Raw genomic sequence first — 26,700 nt, forward strand, 5'->3', positions numbered from 1 at the left:
GTAAGACTAAGAAACGCTAAGAAACGCTAAGATGCACTAAGATGCACTAAGATGCACTAGAAAAGGTACAGACGATAAATGTCTTAGATATTTGTGCGTAAATTAAGCCAATTCAGGTAAAAGATCATCACTTATTTGTGTATAACTTTTATAATTGGTTCGATCATGATATTAAAAGTATCTTAGAAAGTCAGTTCATCGTAAAAACACGATGGTTTCACGTGAATTTCCACTTATAAGTCCCACATATAAATTTAATTGGTTCGATAAAACTCCAAGTAGAATCCCGAGTGATGACCTCAAGTCAAAGGTTATTATCCTTTTTTTTTTCCCTGTTCCAAATTATATACACATATCTTTTATAGAAATCTTACTCTCCTATTCTCAAATTTTTTTCTTCATGTATCTTCAAGATGGAACATAAGACCAATCCATATTGGAAAAATGTCCTTACTATCGTACCGATTGTAGGGGCAGGGTTGGCTACTCTCGTCTTCCTGTTACGCCTGTACTGCAGACGAATAAAAGCGGTGAGGTTTCAACTGGAAGATTATCTAATGGGAGTCGGTTTGATCATCTCCTATTGTGTTACAGCTTTTGTAGTAGATAGTAAGTATATTCCTCTTCTCCATTGGTTCCTAGCTAACTATTCAAAGCTGCCTTCAATGGTGTCGGTCTACCAGTCAAATCGCTCCCCAAGGATGAACGGACACGTATTCAATTCGTATGGGCTTATAACGATCTTGAGTTATAGAAATTCTAACAGTTTGCAGGGATCATGGATGATACAAAAGTTCTGGGCCCCATCGATGGCCTTTGTCAAGATCTCAATTGTCGTCTTTATTAAACGACTCTTCGGCTCAATCCGTGCATACATCGTTGTTTCCTACTGTTTGATCGCATTTATCGCCACATGGGCTCTCGCTGCCCTATTGACTAACACCTTCCAATGCATACCGGTGCAATACTACTACGATAAAGACTTGAAAGGACACTGTATGTCAGGGCAGGTTCAATTCTTCCAGACTATGGGCTCGATTGCATTGATTGAAGATGTTATCATTCTCTGCATGCCGATTCCTGTATTTTGGAAGCTACAAATCAACACTCGGCAGAAAATAGCACTGATGCTGGTGTTTTCTCTGGGTGGACTGTACGAAACTCCACCCCCTACATGATATACCACTCCCTACTAACGACAGATTGCAGCGTCTGTATCTTCAGTTTGATGCGGCTGATTGAATTCCGCCAATTCCAGCTTACCGACCTTGCAGGTCTGTACTTCTCCCATCTCATATAATGGCTCCAACTAATATCATACAGCCTCAAGCGCCAAAGAGTCCATCTGGACATGTCTCGAACTCAACGTGGCCATCATTTGCGGCTGTCTCCCATTTCTTAACCCACTCGTGCAAGGCGTTCGCAGCAAAGTCCGAAGTAATGCCTCAAAATACCATTCCCAACGGTCTACCGGATCCAACCTCCAACTACACACGCGGGGAAACAAAGGCGATTTCCGAGAGCTTGGTAGTGATTGTGGAGCGTCAGCGAACTCACATAGCCACAATGCTATGGTTACGGCAAGCAGTTCAGATATGGAGAATAATAGGCTGAACACCAATGGGCACTCCGACACATGGGTACATAGGGAAGATCCGGTGAATTTTATGGGAAGGAAATGAAGACCTGTGTCGAATGGAACTAGAGACTGTCTTTTTATTACGAGTATATCTGTCTTCATCGTAGTAGGAAGATGATAGGACGTAGAAGGGTCTTTATATACGTGGCACTACTGAAGCCGACCAACCGATTTTCGTAATTTTTAGATATCCCTCACTTCAGATATCTCTCAATTTAGTATCTAGTCATAGTATCTCATCCTTCATAACATTGTCTTAAGCCCACATAGCCTTGAACTTGCTGTCAAACTCGGTGTGCAGTTCTTTGAAGGCCTTGGCAACCAAGAACATAGATCTGTGAGACTTGTCCACTGGCTTTTCTTGCGTAGCTTTGAGGCCGTTGGTTGTATCTTTGGGAGCATCGGCTTCATCCTCGATTTCATCCAGATCATCGTCATCCATCTCATCCTCCCAGCTATCCATCACAACCTTCTTCGCTCGGGGCCGAGCGGCGGGTACAGGCGCAGCAGCCACCGCCTGCATATTTTCTTGCTTCACAGCCAACTTTCCAGCATTTTCAGCCTCGATCTGATCAACGGCCTTGTCATCCACGAGATTCTCGTAATCATCACCGCCACCAGCAACATCGAGCATATCTGCACCGATGTTGCCTCCAGGCTTGAGGAATCCTTCGATGCTAGCCTTGATTGTCGCCAAAGTCAACGAGAAGTCGTTCAACACAAACCAGATGTCACCGCGGCGGATGCGGTTTGCAGTCTCCAGCTGAGAAACACTTCCGTGCTTGAAGAAGTCATACAGGTATGCATTGAGAGGAGCCGCGTGCTCGTCGGTGTCAACAGGCACATACGGGATGACGGAATCCTCAATCCAAACGCCGCTGCGAACCATCTGGCTAAGTTCGAATACAGTACTGCATTCGTCTCCATTTCCTGAAAGGGCGAAGAATGGGGATACGATTGAAGGGGAGACGTGCTCAAACTCGGAGAAACCGAGTTTCTCGGAGGTACTTTCTCCGCCGCACTTGATCCCACTGAATGGTAGCGAACGATCTGGCTCGTTGATGTGCTGCTTAACAAAAGTGGAGACATAGCCAGTGTAGATGTCCCGGACCTGTGCGTTGTGAGCACGTAGGGCGGAAGCTGCTTTTCTTGGCAAAGGTGGAAGAGCCACCATGGTCGAGGAGGGCTTCTTCTCTGCGCTCTGGAACCGTTCCAATGTGGAAGCTCGCAGGGGAATACGCCCGAAAAGGTGGGCCATGACCAGCATCAGAGAATGAACAGTCTTTTTCGGCTTCGTCTCGATGTCTTGACAGAGATCTTGGAGGTATCCCGAATTCAGGAGGGCATGGAAAGCGAAACTGGAATTCTCTGTGTAGTACAGATGAGAGATACAGCCCGCAAAATTCGTAGCCATACCTGTACCGCTAAGGAGATTGTTCCGTCTGAGGTATTCGATAGAGAATCGGAGATGGTGGAGCACTGTTTGCTTCATCTCAGGGCCACCAAGATGGATTCGAGGACTTGAGAGGATCGAGTTGATCGATTTCACGGCAGACGGAGCTTGCTTTGAGCCCTGTAGCAAGATGAACAACCGTAGAACCAGACTTGTTGTTATGGGGAAATGTCCATTGAGACTGGGGAGTCTTGAGCTCATCAGTCGTTGCACCTTAGATGGTGGAACATGCTGGAAAACAACATTTCCGAGCACGTCGAATCCACGACGTCCTGCTCTTCCGGCGGCTTGTCGGAAATTCAGGGCTGTCAAGAAAATGGAATCACCCGAGAAAACGACCGTCTTACAAGGCATGTTGATACCCAAGGCCAGGGTGCCAGTAGCAATCACAACACGCAAAAAGCCTTTCCTAAAGAGAATCTCACAAACTTGACGGTACTTGCGATTCATACCAGCATGATGGACACCGATTCCTCGCTCCAGACCATCAATCAACCATTGAGGCACCGAGCGCCACTGCAGCTGCTTGGAGTAGACGTAAAACTCGGAAGCAGTGACTTTCTTGAAGTCAGCCAAATGGAATCCATCCACAGGCCTCTTAGGGTCAAAGAGATCAAGCCAGCCGAAATCAGCAGATGCTGATTCTTTGGCTTGCTCTGCCTTGGAAGTTGGCTCCTCGTCAGCGTTTCCACTAGGCTTCTTCTTGGTGGCCCTTTCAAGCTTCTTCTTTGCCGAGTTCTTGGATGTCTTCCATGCTTCCCATTTGGCAATCTTGGATTTCCATACCGGACTCTCTTCTTTCCATTTTGTCTCGGCCTTCTGAAGCTGTGCCAACAGTTCTTGGCAAATATCTTCACACTTACCACGGTCGTAATTGAAGAACAAGGCGGGTAGAGCATTTTGAGCGTGTAGCGAGTTGATCAAAGGGAGGGTCGTGTCAAGCAAGTTATCGTTTTGAGTGCCAGACAGACCATTCATCTGAGATACCTGCTTCGACAAGTCCTCTTCTTTGTCAACTGTGAACCCTGCCGGGTGGTCAAGCTTGAGCAAAAGTTTCTCAAATGGCGATTCTCGGTCTTTCATCCACTCTCCTAACACCTTTTTGAGTTGTCCCTGCCATTCTATGATGTGCACCTTTTGAATGACAATATTCGAGAAAAAGATGGATGGATCCAGAGATGGATCAACGGGGAACTGCTTTGTTTGAAGATCATTCATTGCTTTCCACAAAGTGAAGCAGTCACGTGGCTCAAAGTCAAGATCATCTGGTATCGACCTGGAGCGGTCCAGCAGACTAGTGACAGGATGCACGAACGTCATATCATCTGCTCCTTCTAGGCCCAGACGGGCCAAGCTTGGAGTATTGGAAAACCCTTTGAAGGAGAAGTCACCAGAAGGCTCGTACACGTACTTCCGCAAGTCCGAATAACGGTGCTGATGCTGGATCATCTTGAGGTCGAACCCATTGGTTTTCTGAGCAAGATCTAGCCAGTTGTAGAATTCCTGGGGGTTTCCGACGGTCGCTGAGAGGGCGATAATCGGACATGGGGACATCAGGAGCAGTTGTTCCCAAACAACACCATCCTCAGCCTGGCCGATGCAGTGGATCTCATCGAAGATAATACGCCTTAAGCGGGGAGTCCATGCATTGGCATTCGAGGGATTAAGTAGCATGGTCTGAAGAATCTGGGGAACCGTGATGAGAATCTGGCATCCCTGGGGATTATTGATGCGATAGTCTCTTGTATGAATGGCCCAAACGGACTTTCCACTGGTTTTGGCTGGGAATGATTTGGAAAACCGGGCTTGTACCTCGGCTGCGATCTGGTTGACAAGAGCCTTTGTGGGGGCAACATAAACAAGAATTCCATCGTTATCTTCTTTCAGGATTTGTCTCATCGCATAGAAACTGAGGAATGTTAGCATGGTTCCGAATCGGAACATATTGTGACTTACGAGATGAATGTTTTTCCAGCACTCGTTGGGGCCACGATGAATGCGCTCTTCTTTGCATCGATCTGGTCCAACACATCACGCTGCCAACGATCGGGCGCAAAATCAGGCGTCCGGGAGTCGGGCATTGAGTCTATGCTGCGCTCCATGAAAGGCCCACCGTGTTGAAGCTGGAACTGAACTGGGCTCATCTCGATACTCATGCTGGGTGCTGCTTTGGGGATCTTGAACGGTACGAAAGATAGTTTCTGTTCACTATCGGCATGAAGCTGAGCAGCTGGCAAACCGAGTATTTGACAGACTGTCGAGACATATGCGACAATAACGGATGAGATGCCTTGCTTGATTTTCGAAAGACAAGTGACAAGCTCCCAAATGCGTGTCACGATCAACATGTGCTTTTTACTCTGCACATTTGTGCGTTCGACAAAAAGAAGCCGCAGTAATGTATCGATCATGCAAGTCAAAACTTCAGGTTCCAGAACCTGTCGACTGTCTCTGGGCAGACTGGTCAAGTATCCGTTGAGCTTTGTAAAACGAGTCACAAGATCATCGATGAGGGCGAACTCGTCATTATACACGTTCTTCCACTTCTGTCTCTGCTTTTGGGTTACTTCCATTGCTTTTTGGTGAACGAATGCTGCAGCCCTCTCTTTGGTGGATAGTTTACCAGACTTGGCGTGAGATTTCTTGTCCGGTTTAGAAGGGATATCTCTGCTTGCCGAGGGGGGTTGGTGAGACTTCTGGCGTGAGCTACTGCCAGTTTCAACAACGATCGGCTCCGGCTGCGATCCTGAGAGACTTGCAGCATAATCTCTCATTTCGGCCATAAAACGCTGGTTCCGCTTGTGGCTTCGCTCAACCTCTTGGGGTGTTAGGATGACTTTCTTTTGATCAAGGGGCTTGGAGCTATGCCAGTGGGTGTCTTCGTTCTCCTTGGAAACTCGGCTATCACTCGATTCATCGACTGCGAGATGAACAGGCTTTAGAATATTATCGAAGACTGCATTGCTAAATGGAAGCACCTTTTCCAAGCCATGGGGCTTGGAGATACTTCCATGGGTCGCATCTTCAGAGCTAGCTCCCGCCCCCCTAGCCGTTGGGCATTGCAGTGCTGTGCCGCAAATGCTGTCTAGTAGAGACGCAAGGGTGTTGAATTGGGATTGTGTGACAGATGAGATTAATGTTTGGATGTCCATTTTCTCGACCATCCGGTGGACTTCGAAAAACAATTTTCCGTCCACCAGGTCAGAAAGATCGCAAGATAGGTTATGGTCGCTCATTGCTTTCTCCCAGAGCTTTGAGCTGAGCAAGCCTTTCGCCGTTTTCACAAATTCGTTGAAAAATTTTAAGTTCTTAGGTGCGGTGGTTTGGATTGATCGATCAGAGAGTTGGGTGTTTTGCAAAAGTACAATATGTAGAAGCATAGACTGTGCACCAATCTTGTTCTCAAGGTTGTCCGCCACTCCATAAAGCATGGAGCTGAGAGTAAGAACCACAAGACATTGGCGTTGCGACAGTCCGGGGTTCTCTAGAAGTGCCTGTTGAAGAAAATTGTCTGCCTGAGCCTGGTTTGACGGTTGGTCGTTGACGGAGTCGTATTCCTGCCCATCCTCTTGGGTGTCTTCAATCTTTAATTGGGAGAGGGAATTCCACAAATAATTGGGATCAGTCTTGTCTTGACTGAGTTTTTTAGGGTCGTCTGTTTCAGGGCTAGTCGGCAAGGGGTTGGTTTTAATGGAACTCTCAAGCACCATTGCCATGACCTGCGCATATTATGAGTATCAAGCCCAGTCTCCCGGGGGTTGAAAGGACCTACCTTTGTATCACTGAACTCGACAGTATTGATAAGGGCAAGGTTGTATCCGTGGACAACAAACCAGTAGATCATCGTGCGGAGCTTAAATCTTGATATCTCGCCTCGCTTATCAATAATAGAACCCTTGTTCTCGCCATCTTCGAAGTCGCTATCAGAATCACTTTCAGAATCGTTACTGTCAATATCACTAGCAGTATTATCTGAAAAAGCGCCATCATGACACATAAACAAATATGCCCCCGAACTTATCAGATGAGCTTTGAACTCATCGGACTGATAGCTATCAAACCTCAAAGCTTGGAAGAACTGTGACGGTCGGACGCGGACAGAGACGAGATGCTGTATGATTGCCTCTCGGGCAAGGAGGTACCTTGCGTGGAGGTCTTTGTGGACTCCTTTCGGAATACATAATGGGGCATTCTCTGCGAAAAAGACAACCTCAAAGAAACACCTGCGCTGCTGAAGCTTTTGTAACAACTTCTCGGCGAGGTAAGTCGCATGCAAAACCTGGAAGCCCGGATTGAAATCAAGTTTCTCGTTGGAAAAACATTGGAGTAGAAGCGAATCTCCCTCGATTATGAAAAGCTCGTCGCCGACAAAATCACCGACGAGGTCCACGACTCGAGAGTCCAGGTTATTGTACCTTTATTTGATACTCAGTAAAAACGAGATTACCCCAGCTATAAAGCCAGTACTCACCAGTCTAGCACAACATGGCGATCCATTATGTTCTCAATATTTTCGATAATTCGAGATTTCGCCTAGATGGCTGGATATAAACTATTAGTATTGAAGAATTGATATTTGAGGCACGAGCATAGCCGTTCAAGCTAAGCTAGGAGAGCCAATGTAAGACCACACAGGGAAGAAATAGGGCGAAATAGAAATTTGGGATGATAGGGAAAATATCGTGGCAAACGGCCAAAAGGAGGGGCATCAAACAAGATATGTTCGGATTGATAGTCATTCAATACAACAAACAGCTTACCTAGGATATTCAGTTGATAGAACTTTGACTCATTTCCTTAATTCTTTTGTAACAGTTCAAATCATAATCCTAGGATTAAAACTTGAAAGGATTTCGGGCAGAAAAAGTCGATGACCGCCTTCTGCAGTATACGATATACGGGCAATTCTTTTTAAACGGAGCAGACATCCGGGAGATAACTTGATATGCCAAGAACAAATATGTAAGCTTTGCCTCTTGCTGTGGTTTTTCGCCCCCACACTATATTGACTTTAATATCTTATTTCCGCCTTTGACACTTTTATATAGAAGTTGGCTATAGATCTTAGCAGTTGAATAGATGGGTTTTTTTTTTTTTTTTTCGCTCTATAGGAGCCAATAGGAGCAAAGCCCTGCTATACGAGAGAAGAAGAAAGAGAAAAGAAATACTACTACGAGGATACCTACCTACCTAGGTACATACTTGATTTCCTCTGCCACTTATTAGCCTTATCTTTCCATTTTAGTGCTCAGGCTTTGCCGCTTTTTACCTAGTTAACTACCTTAGGTAGTTAGTTAGTTAGTTACTCACTGAGTATTATATAATCAACAGGCTCGCCCCGGGCTCACTGAGCATCCCCGGCCATCACTTGATTGTTATATGAGCTGGATTCCCCGGGGGCCGGGCGCTCACAGTCTGGCCCTGGGGAGTCTGCGGGTGGACGACTTGATTATTGCATAAGCTCAAGGACTTCCAACCTTAGAAGGTTGCTCACTAAAGCAAAGCGCGAGAGCAGCAGCTCAACTGAATAAAATGCACCACGTTACATCCAAATGCAGTTGTTCGCGAGAACTTTTGACCGTTGTCCCCTCAACGAAAGGCTGGTGTCATCAATATGGCGGTCGATCCTAGTTATTTCGCCTCTAGCTGAGAGGCAAATTGATAGTTGGCCCACATTTATTATTAGTTTTATTATTCTGCGGCTATGCCACTATTCAACTCGCCGCTAGGGGCGAGGGCGGGGACCGAGATCTGAGCACAGTAAGCCATAAGCAACGCATGCACATGTAAGAAGCCTCGAACGCCAAGCCCGTATCGGGCCGTTTCAATGGCTGCCCCCGTTTGCTGTATTACTGAATAGTGCTTGCGATTCCTCAACCTATCGCACGCTCCTTCCTCGACCACGCACATACTTTCTAATCATCCTGTTTCGGTTGCTTCTATCAATTTTGGAATATATATTGGTCCAACAGAGATGTCATCTCCTACCAGCGCTGGTGTCCTCCAGACACACCAACTCATCGAGAATCATAGCATCTTGATCCGAGATGAAATATACGGAGAGGAACTGGTCCATGAGCCAGTTCTCGTAGAGCTTCTTCAAAGCCCAGAGCTGCAGCGACTGCAAGGCATCTGCCAGCATGGAGTCACTGGATTCTTGGGCCTGACACCGCGAGTCACACGGCTCGAACATTCGGTCGGTGCGTTTATACTTGTGCGAAGAGTTGGTGCCACGATTGAAGAACAAATCGCTGCTCTTCTCCATGACATCTCTCATACCAACCTCAGTCACGTCATTGATCACGCCCTCTCCAAGCCTGGGGAAGGAAGCTATCACGAGGTACACAAGACACGGTACCTTGAGACGACACGACTGCCGGACATCCTCGCCAGACATGAGATTAACCAGAAGGTTTTCGAAGAAGAACTGTTCCCTTTAGTAGAGATGCCAACACCTCAACTGTGTGCTGATCGCCTAGACTATGCTTTACGCGACACCGTCAGCTTCGGCAAGCTTGCCATGGAAGACGCCAGAAGGGTTGTCGGCTCACTGAAGGCGTTTCCCAGTGCTACAGCGAGCCGCCGTCTGCTGGTTCTGGACGATCCCCGTATAGCGCTGGTTCTTTCTCGCGCATACATCACTGCCGACAAAGATGTCTGGTCAAGTCCGGCCCACATCGACATATATCAACGGACGGGCCGGGTGATAGGCGAACTAGTGAAGGCAGGGTCTATAGATGATAGCGTGTTGTGGCAAGTGTCCGACGCAGAATTTTGGGCTCTACTTCGTCAAGCAGCGAATCCTGAGCAGTTCCGCGCTATTGAGAGACTAGAAGAGGAAGGGATTCCAGAGGACAACAGACTCCGACTGCCACATTGCACTAAAATTCGCACTCTTGATCCAGACGTTTGGCAACGAGGAGAAAAGCAGCCCGCACCATTGTCGATAGTGTTGCCAAAGTGGGGATCAGAGCTACAGCAGTACATTCACAGTCGTAGTCAGCATCGATGATGACTATTGCATCGTATATGGCTATTGCTATCTACAGAAGAAAAATGGTACGTATAGCAACCTATGTTGTAGGTACGTACCTAGGTACCTATAAGTGCTTGCCTAAACAGCCTCCTTCCTCTTAGGGTACCTAAGTTCCGAGGCACACGGTTCACACGAAGGTGGTTAGTCTTATTGTACAAATATCACCAACGCCAGAACCCTCCTTCGATTTTTTTCGCCAGCTATATTCATATCTTTTGTGCACATATTGTGCTAGGTGAGAATGCTGCTTACCAAGCAGTGTGTCCTCCATCAATAACCAAAGTGCTTCCTGTCATGAAGCTGCTCGCATCAGAAAGACAAAAAAGTGCCGTGCCGCGAAACTCCTCGGGCATCGCCAGGCGACCAAGCATGTTCTCTGCTTCCCAAACAGCCCTAGCAGCGGGATTCTGCTTGAATACCTCGTCCACCATCGGAGTTATGATATGGCCGGGGCACAGACTGTTTACACGAATGCCGTGACGACCCCATTCCATAGCGAGCGAACGACTTAGCTGGATAACAGCCGCCTTGGAAGAGTTGTACACGGGTGAGGTCATGCCCTTGTTGGCAATGAGGCCGCTCATGCTGGCTACTAGTAGGATCGAGCCCTTCTGTTGGTATTTGAACATCTGGCGGGCTGCAGCGGTGGCCGAGTTGAAAACTCCATTATAATTTATCGACATCACGTCGTCCAAGGCCTGCTCGGAGTGCTCCAGTGCACTTTGGAGGTGGTTGATTCCCGCTGCGGCGATTAAACCGTCCAATCTCTCTCCCTGCGCTGCAATGGCTGCAAATGCCTCGTTGACTTCGGTGTTGTTGCGTACGTCGATGCGGATGTACTCCAAACTGCCGCCGTAGTCGTCATGGGCCCTTTTCTGAGCAACTAGGAAGTCTGGATGTGGAGATTCGAGGCGGTCCAGACAATACACTAGTCATTTGACATTGCGTTAGCATTCGTTCATTTTAACATCGGAGGGGGAAATGAGGGTATAAATACCTTTTGCCCCGGCCTCGATCAATGCTTCCGCCATTGACAGCCCCAATCCTCGCCCACCGCCGGTGATGGCATATACTCGGCCCTCGAGATCAAACTCGCTAAAACGGTGCTGGTTGCGCAAAAGCTCTTTCGCTGGCATTTTTGATTGGATGTGGTCCGGGCTGTGAGTTACATTGTGGACATCTTGGGGACTGAACGAGTTCTTGATCGAGTACAAGCGAGCTGATGATAAAAAGAGAGAATGGGACGTAGTGACGGCAACCCCAGCTAGCCGTGTACGAGCGGGCGCCAATACTCGAGGAATGAAAGACATAGCCAAGGGAGTGACTTGGGGTATATAGAGTGGGAGGAAGAGGGGATAGTATTAATATCGATAGCCGTAAAACGAGAAACAACAAGAAGTCCCAGTACAACCGAAGAATTCACGATATCCCATTCATGGCATCAGTGTGATAAATTTATATGTCCAGAGAGCTAGAACGGCACTTCCTTAGAGAGCCTACCGAGAACAATAAGAACCTGCATAAAGATTAACAGGGAAAAAATCAATTCAAGTTGCGCGTGACCGAGTGGATAACTGCTTTCACCATTACTTTGATAGACCCAGGTACTTTGGTTGACCGAGAACATCCACGGTAAGGCCTGCACTTGTCATCGAAGCTCTGATTAGCCATGGAGATGGGACATCGGGGAAAGGGGGCCCCACTGCCATCCAGAAGGAATATCGTGACCTTTGGGCCGAAGACGGTAAGACTTCGATAGGAGCTTCGATGGAATGGCCCACCTGGCGGGAGTTATGCACGGTTGTCCATCACAATTGATCGTCTGTGAGCGTGATTGGCTTAGAATCTGTTTCTTTTTTCCATGCCGATCCCTGATCTTGTTCCGAGTCGAGGGGCTGAATAGTTAGAAGATCAGAAGATCCCGTGAAGCTGAAGCTCCCCGTGCAGATGCGGAATGCCGGCCTCCCCCAATGAGACAAAACTCGGCATTAACGCCTTGGAAACGTGGTGCATTTCCTAATTTCTTTGGCAATCCTCTGTATGTGAATATTTCGAGACTTCTGAAGGCTCTTAATTCTAGATGTCCGCTGAAGAAATTGTGGGTGACAAGTGCGATAACTCGTCTTCTCCTTTCTCGGCGTCCCGAGGGCCCCCTTGCCCCAGACCGTGTTCCACCTTAAATCCACTGAGCCCCGAATTTCATTTTATTTTTAGGGAGGAATGGACCACATGAGCTTACTGAAATCTCATACCTTCAAGCCCGGCATTTCCTAATTCGGTAACCCTTCTTTACACCTCACACCGACTCGCTCAAGGGACAGTTGCACAACAGCTGGAATACTCCGTGATTCACTCTGTGAGGTCTTCCCGTCTTTCTTTTGCATTTGCCGTAATAATTAGCAGTGAACTTTAACGCTTCTTTCTATCAAGCTTTCTCTATTTCCAGGAACTACAGGCTACTACGGAGTAAAATGTATGCACACACATATGCATGCCTAGTTTATTCCATATGCTTTTTTGTGGCTTAATAAACCCGAACTTGTTATCGAAACCGCGTTATGGACCCATTTCGCAATCCCTATATTGTACACGTGCTTGAATTCCCGTTCCCACTGCGCAGGAGGCAGCACCTATCAAAGGATGGAAGGTGATCTGCAAATGCACTGCGCGATGGCCTGCGTACTAAATCCAGGTCACCTGTCCTCAGTAAATTAATGAAGGTAGCGATTTCGTGAGCACAACTTCGATTTCATGGGAAATAAATAGGTTTTGCGAAGGCCGCCACAAGCAAATAGTACCAGAAAATTAAAGCAAAACCCCCGATCAATGCAATATCCAGACTCCTGTTAACCGTCCCAATCACCCGATACCCTTGAGATGGAACGCCAATTTCTCGCTGGGGAGATTTTCGTAAACAAAGCACAGCAAAAACAAGGACCGGTTGGTGTCCATGGCCCGCTCCAGTCATTATGGCATACCCGCGGAAGCCGCAGTCTTCTCGGGTCCGAAGCCGCTGCGAAGACTGCCGAAATCTAGTTTCATGAGCAAACGGTCCACCCCCGCTGCTTTGTGAGGCACGTAATGGCTGAATCCAGGGCTCGTGCTGTCATCTTGGCGGGAACCAGGCCACATCGGACCGAGGTTTGTCGTTAGCCCTTCTCCCGAGCGACTATCGTCAATATTCCGCAGGCTCCCAATAAGATTCTTGATGCCTGCCTCGACATCGGTTCGAGTGGCGCGTAGCTCTTCCCATACTTCACGTTCTTCATGGGCATAATCTACCAAGGCGTCTTCCACGCCTTCGTCTGTTTCCAGGTCCATGTTGCGTTGGATGGTTTCCAAACGGATCACAAGAGCGACGAAGCGGTCGATATTAGTGAGAAGTCCCCTCAGTGTGTTTGTGAAGGGTAGGTCGGTCAAAAAGAGGGATTGTACTAGAGACGACAAGTGCCGACGGTGGGCAACCGTGAGAGCTTCAGGGTCGTGTCGTCCCATGGTCTGCTGGCCAGACTCGGAAGACACTATCTTGGAACTTTGATGCGATTTAGAGGAGGAAGCGGTTCCAGGGCGGGATCCAGGGGCTGATGTTGTGGACGAAGAGCATCCTTCAATCCATTGGCGAAGGTGCTGCCACGACTCATTGACGACATCTCCTTGAAAAAAGCCACCGATCTCGGAAAGCATAAACAGACATGCACTGGCTGTGGCCCATATATGGCGCATTTGGTGAACACGTGCATTATCTCTATCTCTTCTCTCCTTTAACTTAGCTTGGCCAAACATGCTGCTGCTTCTGGGTGGTCCCCATGGTGTAGGATAGTTTCGCCGTAACGGAGTTCGTTTCCAGAGATCTCCAAGCCGGATTTGAGCCCGCCGTATTCCCAGGAGATACGAATGAATTTTAGAATATATCACAATATCAGAGCTCGAGATGAATAGGTCTAGAGGGGCTCGGATATGTGCGATGAGATTTGTGGCCATGGGGAAGAGGAGATCCTCAAATGAGACCTTTGAGATTTTGGATATCAAGTTGGGAGTTTGAGCAGGGGTCATCGGCCGGCCATTTTTGCGGCCGCTGACAGACAGACAAAGAAGCTCCCGGGCAAGTTCAAGCTCTTCGTCGGCTGGGTCCTCCTCTTTTTGTAGCGAGAACAGCTCTGCCCATGCTTCAGCTAAAGCAGCCGTGACTTCACCTTCTTTGATGGTAAGAACGTCAAGTTTTCCTAATTGACGGGTCGCCGATGGGCCTCGGCGCCGACTTTCCTCAATTCGGGAATCTGCATGTGCTACAAGAGCCACCGCAAACTCCCCTCGTCCTAGTAAAAGGAAATTTTGAAGCAACGTAAGGATTTCGAGGATTTTCGGGAGGGGCAACAATTTCGATAAGGTTGATTGAGAAAGGGAAAGGCGAATGCAGTCAACGGCGGTAGTCAGTTTTGAAGGCGAGATTGGTGGTTTCAGGCCCTCAAGTTGCTCGATGTGCTCCCGATATAACGTCACCGGCGTAGTAGAGTTCCCTGTTATTGAAGTTTTCCTTTCCGCCCGAATATGATTGAGGGATTTACCAATGAATAGTATTGAGCCAGCCGTTTGTGCAGTGACAAAATTTGGGAGCAATCGAGCGTTGATGCCGAATTGTGCTTCATCATGCTCCGTTTCGGTATCCTCCTGGATGAAGAAATCTTCCTTCCCGTAGATAGGAAGTTTGCCATAAAGTAACCACATTGAAAGCTGCTTCATCCATGCTCTCTCAGCCGATGTCGCCAATTGCAGGGCCATCTCCTTAATGTCGAGATATCCTGTTTGGGCTTCGGTCCGCAGATGATCCATGAGTGCTGCCCCTGTAGAACCACGCAGAGGTTCAGCACTTATACTGTCGGGTTGAATGAACCGAATAACAGCCCACAGCCACTCCATGCGCCGCGTCCATGGTGCAAATTCTCCCACGATAGTCGACAATGGGACAATACCATACCCTCCGACATATCCACTGTCCTCGGCAAGGATTGCCTTCTCAACCTCTAGGATCTTCTTCTGGAATTCACCTAGATGTGTTCCAACAATAGCTGTAGATACTGAGCGACATATCACAGATGGGTTCGCGGAAGATATATCGGAGGCATGTTTCCGGAGCTGTGTGTGGAGCTGGCTCAGGTGGGCAACGGAGGCGAGGAGGGCTTTCTCCGGAGGTGAAAGAAGGGGAAACCCATTTTGAGTGAAAGAGCTTTCCCCTTTCTGGGTATTGAAGAGGGGGGATGGCTGGCCGGAGAGGGAGAGTAGGATCTCATGGAGCATTCTGACGAGAGTTCCCTATCGACTGTCAATCACGAGCTGATCACAGGTGTAGATGTGGAAAACTCACCTAGAGAAATGCCTTCTCTTCACTGGGCAGGTTTTTCGCTGCCAGTATAATAGACCGCGCCCCACAAATTCAAAGCGACACATATGAAGTCAAGCGTTTGATGGCGGTAAGCTTCGCGTTGATGCCGCAGCGCGTCAAACGTGGCGTGTAGAAAGGCAGGCTTCAGAACCAATCAGACAAGATAGGGATGGTGGTCATTCTCCAGAGTCAATCCCAATCTTATCTAGATGTACCACAGCTTCCAATTCTCAACAAGACACTCTGTAGCTTGAGAACAATAGCTCCCAGCGGTTTATTGTATCGCGGGGCTAAAGGCCAATCGGCCTCTCACCGCCCATTAGTCATCTCTTAGCTGTCGGGCCACCCCTCTTACGTCGGTGTCCCTCCTCTCTTGATCTCTCTTCTACTTTTGTACTGACTTGTCCCTTACTTATTCGCACCTCCTACCTCCCACAGCGTTCCATTTTTTCTTATCTTCCATTATCCTCTCTTATCCGTCGATTGCGTTCGGATTGCTACTCTTATCCGTGCTCGTTGAGCTAGGTACCTGGTACGCTGGGCGTTGCAACTTGATTTATCATCACTATTGAAAGACTTGCTCCATTGCAAGGCTTTCACCTCCTGACTTTCATCATTCCTTCAAATATTCCTGTTCGAGACGCGGCTAAGCCCGGAAAGCGCAGAGCCTCTGAAGACGACGTCGGAGCTCGGCCAGATAAAAGAACCATGACGGTATGGTAATTTGATCTTAGAGATAAGATGGCCACTAAAATATTTCACCAAAGGACACCAAGATGCAGGTCGATAACCCCCAGGAGACCATCGAAGCGATCAAGCATGGGGAAATCGACGAATCATTGTATAGTCGACAGCTGTAAGCGCGCTGTATCCCTCTGTAACAGTCCGGTATGTACTGACGCCTTGGAGATACGTTCTTGGCCACGAGGCCATGAAGCGCATGGGCTCTTCCAATGTTCTCGTCGTAGGCCTCAAGGGCTTGGGTGTGGAAATCGGTATGTGATTCGAACATTAATCAACCCTTGTTTTCTTCCCAACAACTGATTATATCCACAGCCAAGAACATCGCCCTTGCTGGTGTCAAATCCCTCACCCTATACGACCCCGCCCCAGCCGCTATCTCGGATCTTTCTTCGCAGTTTTTCCTCCAGCCAGAGGACGTCGGCAAGCCCCGTGCTGAAGTTACCGCCCCAAGAGTTGCCGAGTTGAACTCCTACGTTCCTGTTACTGTCCATGAGGGCGAGAGTCTCGTGGGCGATCTCGAACAACTAAAGCGCTACCAGGCAGTGGTGCTCACGCAGACGCCTTTGAAGGAGCAACTGGTTATTGCCGACTTCTGCCACAAGAACAAAATCTACCTCACAATTACGGATACCTTTGGTCTCTTTGGTTATATCTTCAATGACTTTGGAAAGAACTTCACCGTGGGCGATCCGAATGGCGAAGATCCTGCTGCTGGAATCGTGGCGGATATCGATGAGGAAGGTTTGGTTTCAGCGCTCGATGAGACTAGACATGGACTCGAGGATGGCGACTTCGTCACTTTCACTGAAGTTAAGGGTATGGATGGCCTAAACAACAGTGATCCTCGCAAAGTCACTGTGAAGGGTCCCTATACTTTCTCTATTGGCGATGTCTCCGGTCTTGGATCCTACCAGGGTGGAGGTCTATTCAGTCAGGTCAAGATGCCCAACTTCATAGATTTCCAGCCACTAGAGGATCAACTTAAGAAGCCCGACATTCTCATGTCCGACTTTGCTAAGTTTGACCGGCCACAGCAATTGCACATCGGTATCCAGGCTCTTCATAAGTTTGCGGAGACTCATGATCGCGAATTGCCTCGTCCTCACAATGATAGCGATGCCCAGGAGGTTCTAAAGATTGCTAAGGACCTTGCTGCTGCTGGTGAGGAAAAAGTTGAATTGGATGAGAAGATAATCAAGGAGTTGAGCTACCAGGCCCGTGGTGATCTGAATCCGTTGGCAGCTTTCTTCGGTGGCATCGCCGCCCAGGAAGTTCTGAAGGCTGTGTCTGGCAAGTTCAGTCCTGTGCATCAGTGGTTGTACTTCGACTCTTTGGAATCTTTGCCTTCATCGGTTACTCGATCCGAAGAGAGCTGCAAGCCTCTTGGTACCCGTTACGATGGTCAAATCGCGGTATTTGGCAAAGAATACCAAGACAAGCTTGCCAACGTCACCCAATTCTTGGTCGGTTCCGGTGCTATTGGCTGCGAGACGCTGAAGAACTGGGCCATGATGGGTCTAGGTACGGGCCCCAAAGGAAAGATTTACGTTACCGATATGGACCAGATTGAGAAGAGCAATCTTAACCGCCAATTCCTCTTCCGTCCCAAGGATGTTGGTAGACTCAAGAGTGAGTGCGCGTCTGCGGCAGCTCAAGCAATGAACTCAGATTTGGAGGGTAAGATCGTCACTCTTCGTGATCGTGTCGGTGCCGACACTGAACACGTCTTCAATGAGGATTTCTGGAACGGCCTTGATGGTGTGACAAACGCTTTGGATAATGTCGATGCACGGACATATGTCGATCGCCGCTGTGTCTTCTTCCGCAAGCCGTTGCTGGAGAGTGGTACCCTGGGCACCAAGTGTAACACTCAGGTCGTCCTTCCTTTCATCACAGAGTCATATTCCAGCTCTCAGGATCCCCCGGAGAAGTCGTTCCCTATGTGTACCCTGAAGAGTTTCCCGAACCGCATTGAGCACACTATTGCATGGGCAAGGGATGTCTTCCAGACCTACTTTGTCGGTCCACCTGAATCAGTCAACATGTACCTCTCGCAACCTGACTACATTCAGCAGACCCTAAAGCAGGCAGGTAATGAGAAGCAGACTTTGGAGCACCTGCGTGACTTCTTGGTCACTGAAAAACCTCTGACTTTCGATGATTGTATTGTGTGGGCCCGACAACAATTCGAAGCACAGTACAACAACGCAATCCAGCAGCTTCTCTACAACTTCCCCCGAGACTCCAAGACATCATCCGGCCAACCATTCTGGTCTGGACCCAAGCGCGCCCCTACACCCTTGAAGTTCGACAGCCTTAATCCCACTCATCTCGGATTTGTCATTGCTGGCGCTAATCTCCATGCATTCAACTATGGTATCAAGAACCCCGGTGCGGACAAGGGCTATTACCGCAAGGTAGTCGATGACATGATCGTCCCCGAGTTCACCCCGAGCTCAAATGTGAAGATTCAGGCCAATGAAAACGACCCTGATCCGAATGCCCAGCCATCTAGTTCGTCTAGTGATGAGCAGGAAATCCAGAAACTTGTCGCATCTCTTCCCTCTCCCAAGTCTCTTGCTGGTTTCCGCTTGCAGCCAGTTGAGTTTGAGAAGGATGATGACACCAACCACCACATTGACTTCATCACTGCGGCTAGCAACCTCCGTGCAGACAACTACGAGATCCCTCAGGCCGACCGACACAAGACCAAATTCATCGCCGGAAAGATCATCCCAGCCATTGCCACCACTACCGCCCTGGCCACCGGTCTTGTTGCTCTCGAACTATACAAGGTTGTTGACGGCAAGGACGACATCGAGCAATACAAAAACGGCTTCGTTAATTTGGCCCTTCCTCTATTTAGCTTCAGCGAGCCGATCGCTAGTGAAAAGGGGAAGTACCAAGGCAAGCAAGGCGAGGTCACAATCGACAAGCTCTGGGACCGATTCGAGGTGGGAGATATTCCCCTCCAGGAGTTCCTCGACTTCTTCGCCGAGAAGGGCTTGGACATCACCATGGTCAGCTCTGGAGTCAGCTTGTTGTATGCAAGCTTCTATCCCCCATCGAAGGTCAAGGATCGCCTTCCTCTGCCGTGAGTATCCCTTATATAACCCCATGCGTGAGCCAAAGCACTAACATTGTACCATACAGTATGAGCAAGCTTGTGGAGCACGTCAGCAAGAAGCCGGTCCCCGAGCACCAGAAGAACATCATTTTCGAGGTGACCGCAGAGGACCAGACAGAAGAGGATGTTGAGGTTCCTTATGTGATGGTGAAGCTCACGTAGGGGGATCAGAATGTACGAAAAGCCCATCGGCTACATATTGCTAGTACAGTAGCTAGAAATCATGATTATTCCACTCTCCACTGTCTTTTGGCCTAGATATGCGCAATTTACAATGTAAACTATCCATAATGTATTTGTACAAATTACAATATCAAAGGCTTTGCCAAGACCATCCAGATCGCTTTGTCAAAGCTGATGGATCGTCCGATAAGCAAATCTGACTCAGCATTTTGTCATGGGACGTCATCACCCCCGGACATTTTTATTCTTCCTCTATATATAAGGGTAAATTCTTCTCTGCCGCTTATGTTTTTTATTCTAAGATCTCAACCACTGCGGCATCTTTCACAGCCAATCCTCCGTTCAAATCCTCTTCGTGCAGCTTATCAAAGCTTTGTGTTCCCCGCACCAATCATCTATTCCCGCAATATGGCTGTAAGAACAAAACTAGGTCGGCTACAAGAGCTCCAATTGTTATACTAACTTATAATTGAAGACCGGAAATTCCATGAACATTACTGATTGGGTGAAACCCGGCGACAAGTCGGGCGAATTCAAACGTCAGCAATCCGTCTTCCGGAACTGGATATCTAGAGAGGCCGGCGCCCAATTCCCTCCAGAAAAGGGCCGATACCATCTTTATGTGTCTTATGCCTGTCCCTGGGGTATGATATAGCTTCAAGTTAACTTGCCACTCGATCTGTGACTGATTATCTACTAGCTCACCGGACTTTGATCACCCGGAAACTCAAGGGTCTTGAGGACTTCATCTCTTTCTCCTCGGTACATTGGCATCTTGGAGCGGAAGGTCAGAACTATCTCATAAATTGTGGGGAAATTACATGATTCTAACTCATATCTTAGGTTGGCGATTTGCGACTCCCGATGAGAAACTGCCAGGGGAGAACACCATTCCTGATCCTCTACACCCGGAATTCACCCATATCCGACAGATCTACTTCTCCAATGATCCAGACTACACGGGCCGATTCACCGTCCCAGTTCTCTTCGATAAGAAAACCAAGCTGATCGTAAGCAACGAGGTATGAAACAATCTTCCCAGTAGCCATTTCCATTTCCAAATACTAACGAAACCAGAGCTCGGAAATCATCCGTATGCTCTACCATGAGTTCGATGATATCCTCCCAGAGCAATACAAGAAAATCGACCTCTTCCCCAAGGCTTTACAAGCTGATATCGACGCTTCCAACGAATGGATCTACAACGACATCAATAATGGCGTATACAAATCTGGTTTCGCAACCACGCAAGAAGCATACGAGAAAGCTGTAACAACACTCTTCTCCTCGCTCGACAAGGTTGAAGAACACCTCGCCAAGCAGGAAGCAGCCTCGAAGCCGTATTTCTTCGGCGACGATATCACTGAGGCTGATATCAGACTCTACACTACCATCGTTCGGTTTGATCCGGTCTACGTGCAGCATTTCAAGTGCAATCTACGCGATATACGCTCTGGATTCCCGGCTATTCACCGCTGGGTGCGCAGGCTGTATTGGGATGTCCCTGCTTTCCGGGATACCACTGACTTTGAGCATATCAAATTCCATTATACTAAGAGTCACAAGCAGATTAATCAGTTTGCGATCACTCCCCTGGGGCCTGTACCAGATATCCTTCCTAAGGATCAGGAGGTTAGGGCTGTGCAGGCGGCTAAATAAGAGGTTGAATGGTAATGCCTGTTTGTGATTCACGAAAAACTAGGTAATCTAAGAATATTCATACAAATGTTCCAAAAATATGTATTATCCAAACATGTAGATTCTTGCAATAATAGACAAAATGGAAATCAAAAGTCCCGTGGTATTGTATAGACGCCTTGCCATGCTGATGTGGTTGGTGGTGGGTTCCCAGTCCCCTGTATCAAAGGTTGGTCAAAAGTACAGTTGTCTCAAATGAGCGCAACATGAGCAATAAAAAACAGATAAAGATTACAGATTGAAAGAAAGGTGAATGCAAAAAAGGCCATATTGTGATCTCTCGTGATATAGCAAAGATATCAAAAATGGGAATGGGTGAGGGAATGTGCCATGTCTGTCAATAGCTTTTGTGGGTATCTTGGGGACAACGCTTCTAAATGTCAAGCCAGTGAATAGCAAAGATCGATCCAAAAGCACGGGAATGGATGTGCTGGGGTGAAGGTCGAAAATGCAAGCGAATGTCTGAATGGTATCTGCGGGGGTATGCAAGGAGGAATTGAGGGCTTGTTCGGACTGGCAAGATTATCGTAGGCCAAGTATGCGTTTCGCGTTCTCATAGACGACGTAGCTGATTGACATGGCCGGGGCGACTTTGAGAAGGTTAGGTGTGAGACCTTTGTAAAGACCACGAGGTCCCTCAGTTTTGAGTGTGATGCTTAAGACCTCGCCGATCCCTGTGTATGTAGGCGGATGCATGATCGTGCCCTGGGTTTGAAGTCGGGTGCGGAGAACATTGAGGGGGTAGACAATCGACGCGCTGAATGCTCCACTCATAGCACCAATTGCGCCTGTCGAGAAGTTGCCAAGGGGTACGTCATCCTCATGACAACCGCAGTCACGGGCCTTCTTAGCTAGAAGTGTGCGTTTGAGGTATTCGAATGTCGATAAATCGATTGCGGCGTAGGGGAACATCCCCACAAGGCCAAGCGGGAGTCCTCGGAAAAAGCCGATGAAGCCATTCTTGTTCCACACCTTTTTTGCAGTAGCTGCGATGAGTTGATTGCCTATTGGGCCACCTTTCACAGTTTCACACTGCATACGACTGTTGATAATTGTCAGCCACAATGCTCTCGCGATCACTTAGTCGATGCACTCACAATTTTAAGGTATCAAGGGGGTAAACGAAGCACCTAGTCACAATTAGATTCAATCACATCTCCTCAATGAGATACAAGACCTACTGGGCAACCATTCCACCAAAACCACCAGACATAAACTGTGAAGTGGGAAGAAGTCGCTTGGTATCATTATGCCCTTCGAGTCGTGCAAATGCTCGTTTCGCAGACTGTTCTCGGGTCAGCATTCGTCTAGGTGTGTATATGAAAATATAATATCAAGAGTACAAACCTCGTAGGCACCAAACTTGATCGCAGACTCTGGCATAACCTTCACCACATTCAAGCCGTTCCCTACTTATAGTTAGTCGCTGCCACTTCAAGACCAGATCGAAAACTGCGACGGACCTGCGAATAAACTCCGTATTCCTCCAGCCCGCCATAATACTTTAAGTGCATCGAACAAGGTTCTGGAAGCGTTCCCTGCCGCAGCCAACGGGGCTCCGTCCTTCGCCGCCTGTACCGTTGCTTTGACGCCGGTCTGTGCAATGAGATAAACTTTGAGACGATCGAGGGGGGCCGTGGCCGTTCTTGACACGGCACCCGCAATTCCACCTGCAAGGAAGTAGCCTAGTTGAGGGGTATTTTCGGTCAACTTCCGTCCATAATATCGGAAACACATCCGCATGGCGGTAGTCTGGGGAAGAGATAACCACTCCAACTCCAAGTCGCCGTCTAGCGCAAATTCATGCTCGAAAACAGGTTCCAACTTTGAGATATGGTTGGTTTGCGCGTGCGCTGAAGGAAGGAGGGAGGCGAAGGCGGGGAGAGACAAAAAGTTGTACAAAAAGTGTTGGATAGCCAAAATACAAGGTGAAAGAAACGGATGGTCTGTACCTAAACCCTGCAGGTCATTGATGTGGACATCTCCTTCCGGGTTTAGATTGCCCGTAGCCGTGTAGTATGAAAGAACTGCGTGTAGGTCGGTCGGGGACTGGAGAGGGAGGAATAGAAGGAAATCCCTAAAGAAGAAAATGTATATGTCAGCTTCAACTCTGTCCAGCCTTTGACCAGAACGCATATACCTCCACTCTGTGTAAGAGATCACCCCGTCATTGTTTTTGTCAACCTCGGCGAAAAACCGGTCCAACTTGACGTTCGAGACCGTGACTCCGGAACGTGAAAAGGCATTCCGCAATTCTGTTTTGTCAATTTCTCCACTGTTATCTCGATCGATGCTTTGAAACATTTTCCATAGCCCATCCTCGGTGCGGTTGAGAAATGCTCGGAATTCTGTTTATATAAGATTAGCCGAAATATTGGCGACCAGGATACCCCTTCCCGGACTAGGTGGGTTCTCATGGGCTTACCAGCTTGGTCGATACGTCCATCGCCATTCGTGTCCACCTCCCGGACAACACTCAGTACCATGTCGTCCGCATTTTTTAAAGCTGGAAAGAGATCAGACGCGCAAACATAAAGGAACCCGGTCAAACTCACGATGATCGATTTTCTTTAACCCTTTCCTTAACCCGGCCAGGTCAATATAGCCCTCTCGGCGAGTATCCAAGGTTTCCCAGAGTTTGGCGACTCGTTTGTCGCGTTCATCTTTTGACTCTTCGGATGCCATGATGAAAATTGCTACCCAACCATTTCTTTGTTTTGTTATAAAGGGATGTTCGGTCCAAGATAGAAGAGGGGAATAAGATTGAGGACATAAAAAGGATGACGTGAGGTAAAAAGTTATGAATATGAATTAGCCCTTGTAATGATTAATAGGCGCCCAGCGATTTGACCTTTGACGCCATCGGATTATCTTGCACGGGACCAGGGCCAAGCCCTACTATCCCTTTTTGGGATTACAGCCTGACTTCATGTTTAGACTTGATTCTTATATTTATTTAAATATTTTATGTTCTCTACTTTGTTGTTGATTCGGTCTCATTTCATTTTCAAATACGTGGCCTGCGGGGTCAGCTGTATAGCCCCGGACTTCGGATCAACCATGTCGTGACAGCTTTCAATTTGTGATCTTGGCCATCATCAAACTTTCAATATGGCAGCCAACTACTGGGCATCATCCCAGCGTCGACACTGGTTATTCTCTAGAGAGAAGTTAGCCGATATCCGTGAAGGATTACGGGAGAAGGATAAAGTTGCCCATTCGCAGTTCCCGCTGCCAGATCAGCGACTACTGAATATCTACTTTAACCAGCGTAGGTCTTGTTACTATGTTTAATATTTTGAACTTTCAGGCTAATTAAAATTATAAGAGCTCATCAAACTCGGCAAACGAATGTCCACCAGACAGCAGGCCATTGCGACAGCGCAGGTGTATCTCAAGAGATTCTATACCAAAAATGAGATTCGACAGACAAGTCCATACCTTGTCCTCACCACCGCCTTCTATCTCGCCTGCAAAATGGAAGAGTGTCCGCAGCATATCCGCTTTGTGGTCGGCGAAGCGCGCGGTTTATGGCCAGGTACGCATCTGTATATCAAGCCATAAACAAACTAAATGCTAAACTATTCACAGAATTTATTACCCCGGATGTGGCAAAGCTCGGGGAATGCGAGTTTGCCTTAATATCCGAATTGAGCTCGCAACTCATCGTGCATCATCCTTATCGGACTTTGTCCGAACTTCAAACCGAACTATCACTCACTTCGGACGAAGTCGCCCTGGCCTGGTCGGTTATCAACGATCATTATCTGACAGATCTGCCACTTCTACACCCACCTCATGTCATTGCCATCATGGCAATCATTGTCGCTGTTGTATTCAAGCCCACCCACTCATCCGCGTACCCGGGAACCGGGCAATCGGCTTTGGCGGGCTCAATGAGAGATGGCGGTGGCATGCAGATGCTGGCAGCTTTATCGGATAAAACTGGATCGGGTCCTCCTCCTAAGATTCAAAAGCTTGTCGGTTGGCTTGCAGAAAGTGAAGTCGATATCAAGGCTGTCATCGAATGTACACAAGAGCTGGTCTCGTTGTACGAGGTGTGGGAGCAATATAGCGAGAAGAACTGCAAGGATTTGCTTGGAAGGATGGTTAAGAGTAAGAACTTGGACAAATGATGCCCGTATCTTGTACTTTAACATAACCTTTATATATCAATATCTCGGTATTTCAGACAGGCAGTTGATCCAGGTATAAGCACTCCAGTTTTAACAGCTCCCCCCAACCTGTTTCTAGACACTTCTCGTTGCCTTTTAGGGCAAAATATAGATATTCGAGTCTAGGTGATCAGCCGTGCTTTGTTCCATATCCGATGCGTCTCCATTGCGCATATTTTACATTCTCACTGCCATGTGAAGAGTCGATGGAAGATAAGAAGCGAAAATGAGGGGGGGTTTATACTCGCAGGTGGAGATGTGCTTCCCTACCCATGGGATAGCTTCATAGTAACAGCCATGGGGCATTCCAGTGTTGCTGACCTGACAAATAAGGCATATACTTTCCTTAGATTCCATATGGTACGATTCCTAAATAAATTATAAAAATAAAAACAATTCAATATTTAAAGTATGTAAGAATGTAAGAATCTAGACTCTTTGTCTTGCTGTCATGCTGTACCTCGAATCCACACGCGATTTCAATATCACCCAGAGTTTTCGGAGGAAACATTTGCCATCTAATAGACATCACATATTTGCAATTCAACTAGCAACTAGAATAGTCGTACGAGTCCCTTGCGCGGTGTATCTGGGGATCGGATGGCAGCTCATTGAATTACATATTTCATGCATTGGAACCCCACGATCTCAGACACCAAATCACCCTGCATAGACGCTGGATAGATCAGGTGCATGATGCAAGCTTCGGGGCAACGTTTACGGGGTATACAATATGTGATCAATATGTGATATATCCGATCTCGGCAGTGCAACTGCGCCTCGTGAGATTATCTAAATAGCCAAAGGGGCGGTGAAGCCGAAAACTGGGGAGGCTTACGGTGATACGTTGTTTCTAGTAGAGTTTAGGCTTGATCCGTTTCGGTGCCGTGTAATCGAGAATAGAAGTTATCACTGGTGGAAGAGGGAAAGTCAGCACATCATACAACAGGGTTTATGTTCCAGTAAGCGCCGAGAGAGGGGCATATCCCAGAAGAATCAAGATAAATGGGAACGGAAATAGGTCCCTGTCCTAAAAATATTCGCCACATGAATAGTGGAAACCCATAATTGATTTCTATTCGGTCGCATATATGTAGTGAGTCACGGGTAGGCAATGCTACCCAGCGATGTGAGCGCCTTAGGCTACCCTAGTCCGGATTCCGCATTGATGATCTCCGATTTGGAAGGGTGTGAGCTGATAAGGTAGGATGTCAAGGTCCCCTGCCAATAATAAGCGGGTTCATCTGCAGCTAAGGCTGGGTGAG

The 26,700-nt window shown here is 47.8% G+C and overlaps 9 protein-coding genes across 9 annotated transcripts; 5 read left to right on the plus strand and 4 right to left on the minus strand.

Annotated features, from left to right (window-relative positions):
• Positions 1 to 557: 557 nt before the first annotated feature.
• Positions 558 to 1,682, plus strand: PGRI_016570 (uncharacterized protein; the record flags this gene model as incomplete). Its single annotated transcript, XM_040789370.1, has 5 exons — positions 558 to 609; positions 657 to 724; positions 774 to 1,153; positions 1,210 to 1,274; positions 1,324 to 1,682. The coding sequence occupies 5 exons, from the start codon at positions 558 to 560 to the stop codon at positions 1,680 to 1,682; spliced, it is 924 nt and encodes a 307-aa protein (XP_040646323.1).
• Positions 1,683 to 1,895: 213 nt separating this feature from the next.
• On the minus strand, positions 1,896 to 7,589 carry PGRI_016580 (putative DEAD/DEAH box helicase; the record flags this gene model as incomplete). Its single annotated transcript, XM_040789371.1, has 4 exons — positions 1,896 to 5,001; positions 5,049 to 6,811; positions 6,865 to 7,507; positions 7,564 to 7,589. The coding sequence occupies 4 exons, from the start codon at positions 7,587 to 7,589 to the stop codon at positions 1,896 to 1,898; spliced, it is 5,538 nt and encodes a 1,845-aa protein (XP_040646324.1).
• Positions 7,590 to 9,066: 1,477 nt separating this feature from the next.
• On the plus strand, positions 9,067 to 10,104 carry PGRI_016590 (uncharacterized protein; the record flags this gene model as incomplete). Its single annotated transcript, XM_040789372.1, has 1 exon — positions 9,067 to 10,104. One exon carries the CDS (start codon positions 9,067 to 9,069, stop codon positions 10,102 to 10,104), a length of 1,038 nt encoding a protein of 345 aa, XP_040646325.1.
• A 272-nt stretch (positions 10,105 to 10,376) lies between these two features.
• On the minus strand, positions 10,377 to 11,264 carry PGRI_016600 (putative short chain dehydrogenase/oxidoreductase; the record flags this gene model as incomplete). Its single annotated transcript, XM_040789373.1, has 2 exons — positions 10,377 to 11,056; positions 11,126 to 11,264. The coding sequence occupies 2 exons, from the start codon at positions 11,262 to 11,264 to the stop codon at positions 10,377 to 10,379; spliced, it is 819 nt and encodes a 272-aa protein (XP_040646326.1).
• A 1,831-nt stretch (positions 11,265 to 13,095) lies between these two features.
• PGRI_016610 (uncharacterized protein) lies at positions 13,096 to 15,423 on the minus strand (the record flags this gene model as incomplete). Its single annotated transcript, XM_040789374.1, has 1 exon — positions 13,096 to 15,423. One exon carries the CDS (start codon positions 15,421 to 15,423, stop codon positions 13,096 to 13,098), a length of 2,328 nt encoding a protein of 775 aa, XP_040646327.1.
• An 861-nt stretch (positions 15,424 to 16,284) lies between these two features.
• ubaA (E1 ubiquitin-activating protein ubaA) lies at positions 16,285 to 19,541 on the plus strand (the record flags this gene model as incomplete). The annotated part of the gene is made up of 4 exons (XM_040789375.1): positions 16,285 to 16,364; positions 16,418 to 16,503; positions 16,565 to 19,346; positions 19,406 to 19,541. The coding sequence occupies 4 exons, from the start codon at positions 16,285 to 16,287 to the stop codon at positions 19,539 to 19,541; spliced, it is 3,084 nt and encodes a 1,027-aa protein (XP_040646328.1).
• A 429-nt stretch (positions 19,542 to 19,970) lies between these two features.
• PGRI_016630 (glutathione S-transferase family protein) lies at positions 19,971 to 21,221 on the plus strand (the record flags this gene model as incomplete). Its single annotated transcript, XM_040789376.1, has 5 exons — positions 19,971 to 19,976; positions 20,038 to 20,206; positions 20,263 to 20,349; positions 20,406 to 20,584; positions 20,640 to 21,221. The coding sequence occupies 5 exons, from the start codon at positions 19,971 to 19,973 to the stop codon at positions 21,219 to 21,221; spliced, it is 1,023 nt and encodes a 340-aa protein (XP_040646329.1).
• A 561-nt stretch (positions 21,222 to 21,782) lies between these two features.
• PGRI_016640 (calcium-binding mitochondrial carrier protein) lies at positions 21,783 to 23,945 on the minus strand (the record flags this gene model as incomplete). Its single annotated transcript, XM_040789377.1, has 8 exons — positions 21,783 to 22,302; positions 22,358 to 22,390; positions 22,442 to 22,545; positions 22,608 to 22,669; positions 22,724 to 23,337; positions 23,401 to 23,608; positions 23,686 to 23,766; positions 23,816 to 23,945. The coding sequence occupies 8 exons, from the start codon at positions 23,943 to 23,945 to the stop codon at positions 21,783 to 21,785; spliced, it is 1,752 nt and encodes a 583-aa protein (XP_040646330.1).
• A 426-nt stretch (positions 23,946 to 24,371) lies between these two features.
• On the plus strand, positions 24,372 to 25,396 carry ssn8 (cyclin-dependent protein serine/threonine kinase regulator SSN8; the record flags this gene model as incomplete). The annotated part of the gene is made up of 3 exons (XM_040789378.1): positions 24,372 to 24,531; positions 24,589 to 24,798; positions 24,852 to 25,396. The coding sequence occupies 3 exons, from the start codon at positions 24,372 to 24,374 to the stop codon at positions 25,394 to 25,396; spliced, it is 915 nt and encodes a 304-aa protein (XP_040646331.1).
• Between the last annotated feature and the right edge of the window lie 1,304 nt (positions 25,397 to 26,700).

Source organism: Penicillium griseofulvum (assembly GCF_001561935.1).
Source record: "Penicillium griseofulvum strain PG3 chromosome Unknown contig_80, whole genome shotgun sequence".
NCBI classification, from domain to species: Eukaryota; Fungi; Ascomycota; class Eurotiomycetes; order Eurotiales; family Aspergillaceae; genus Penicillium; species Penicillium griseofulvum.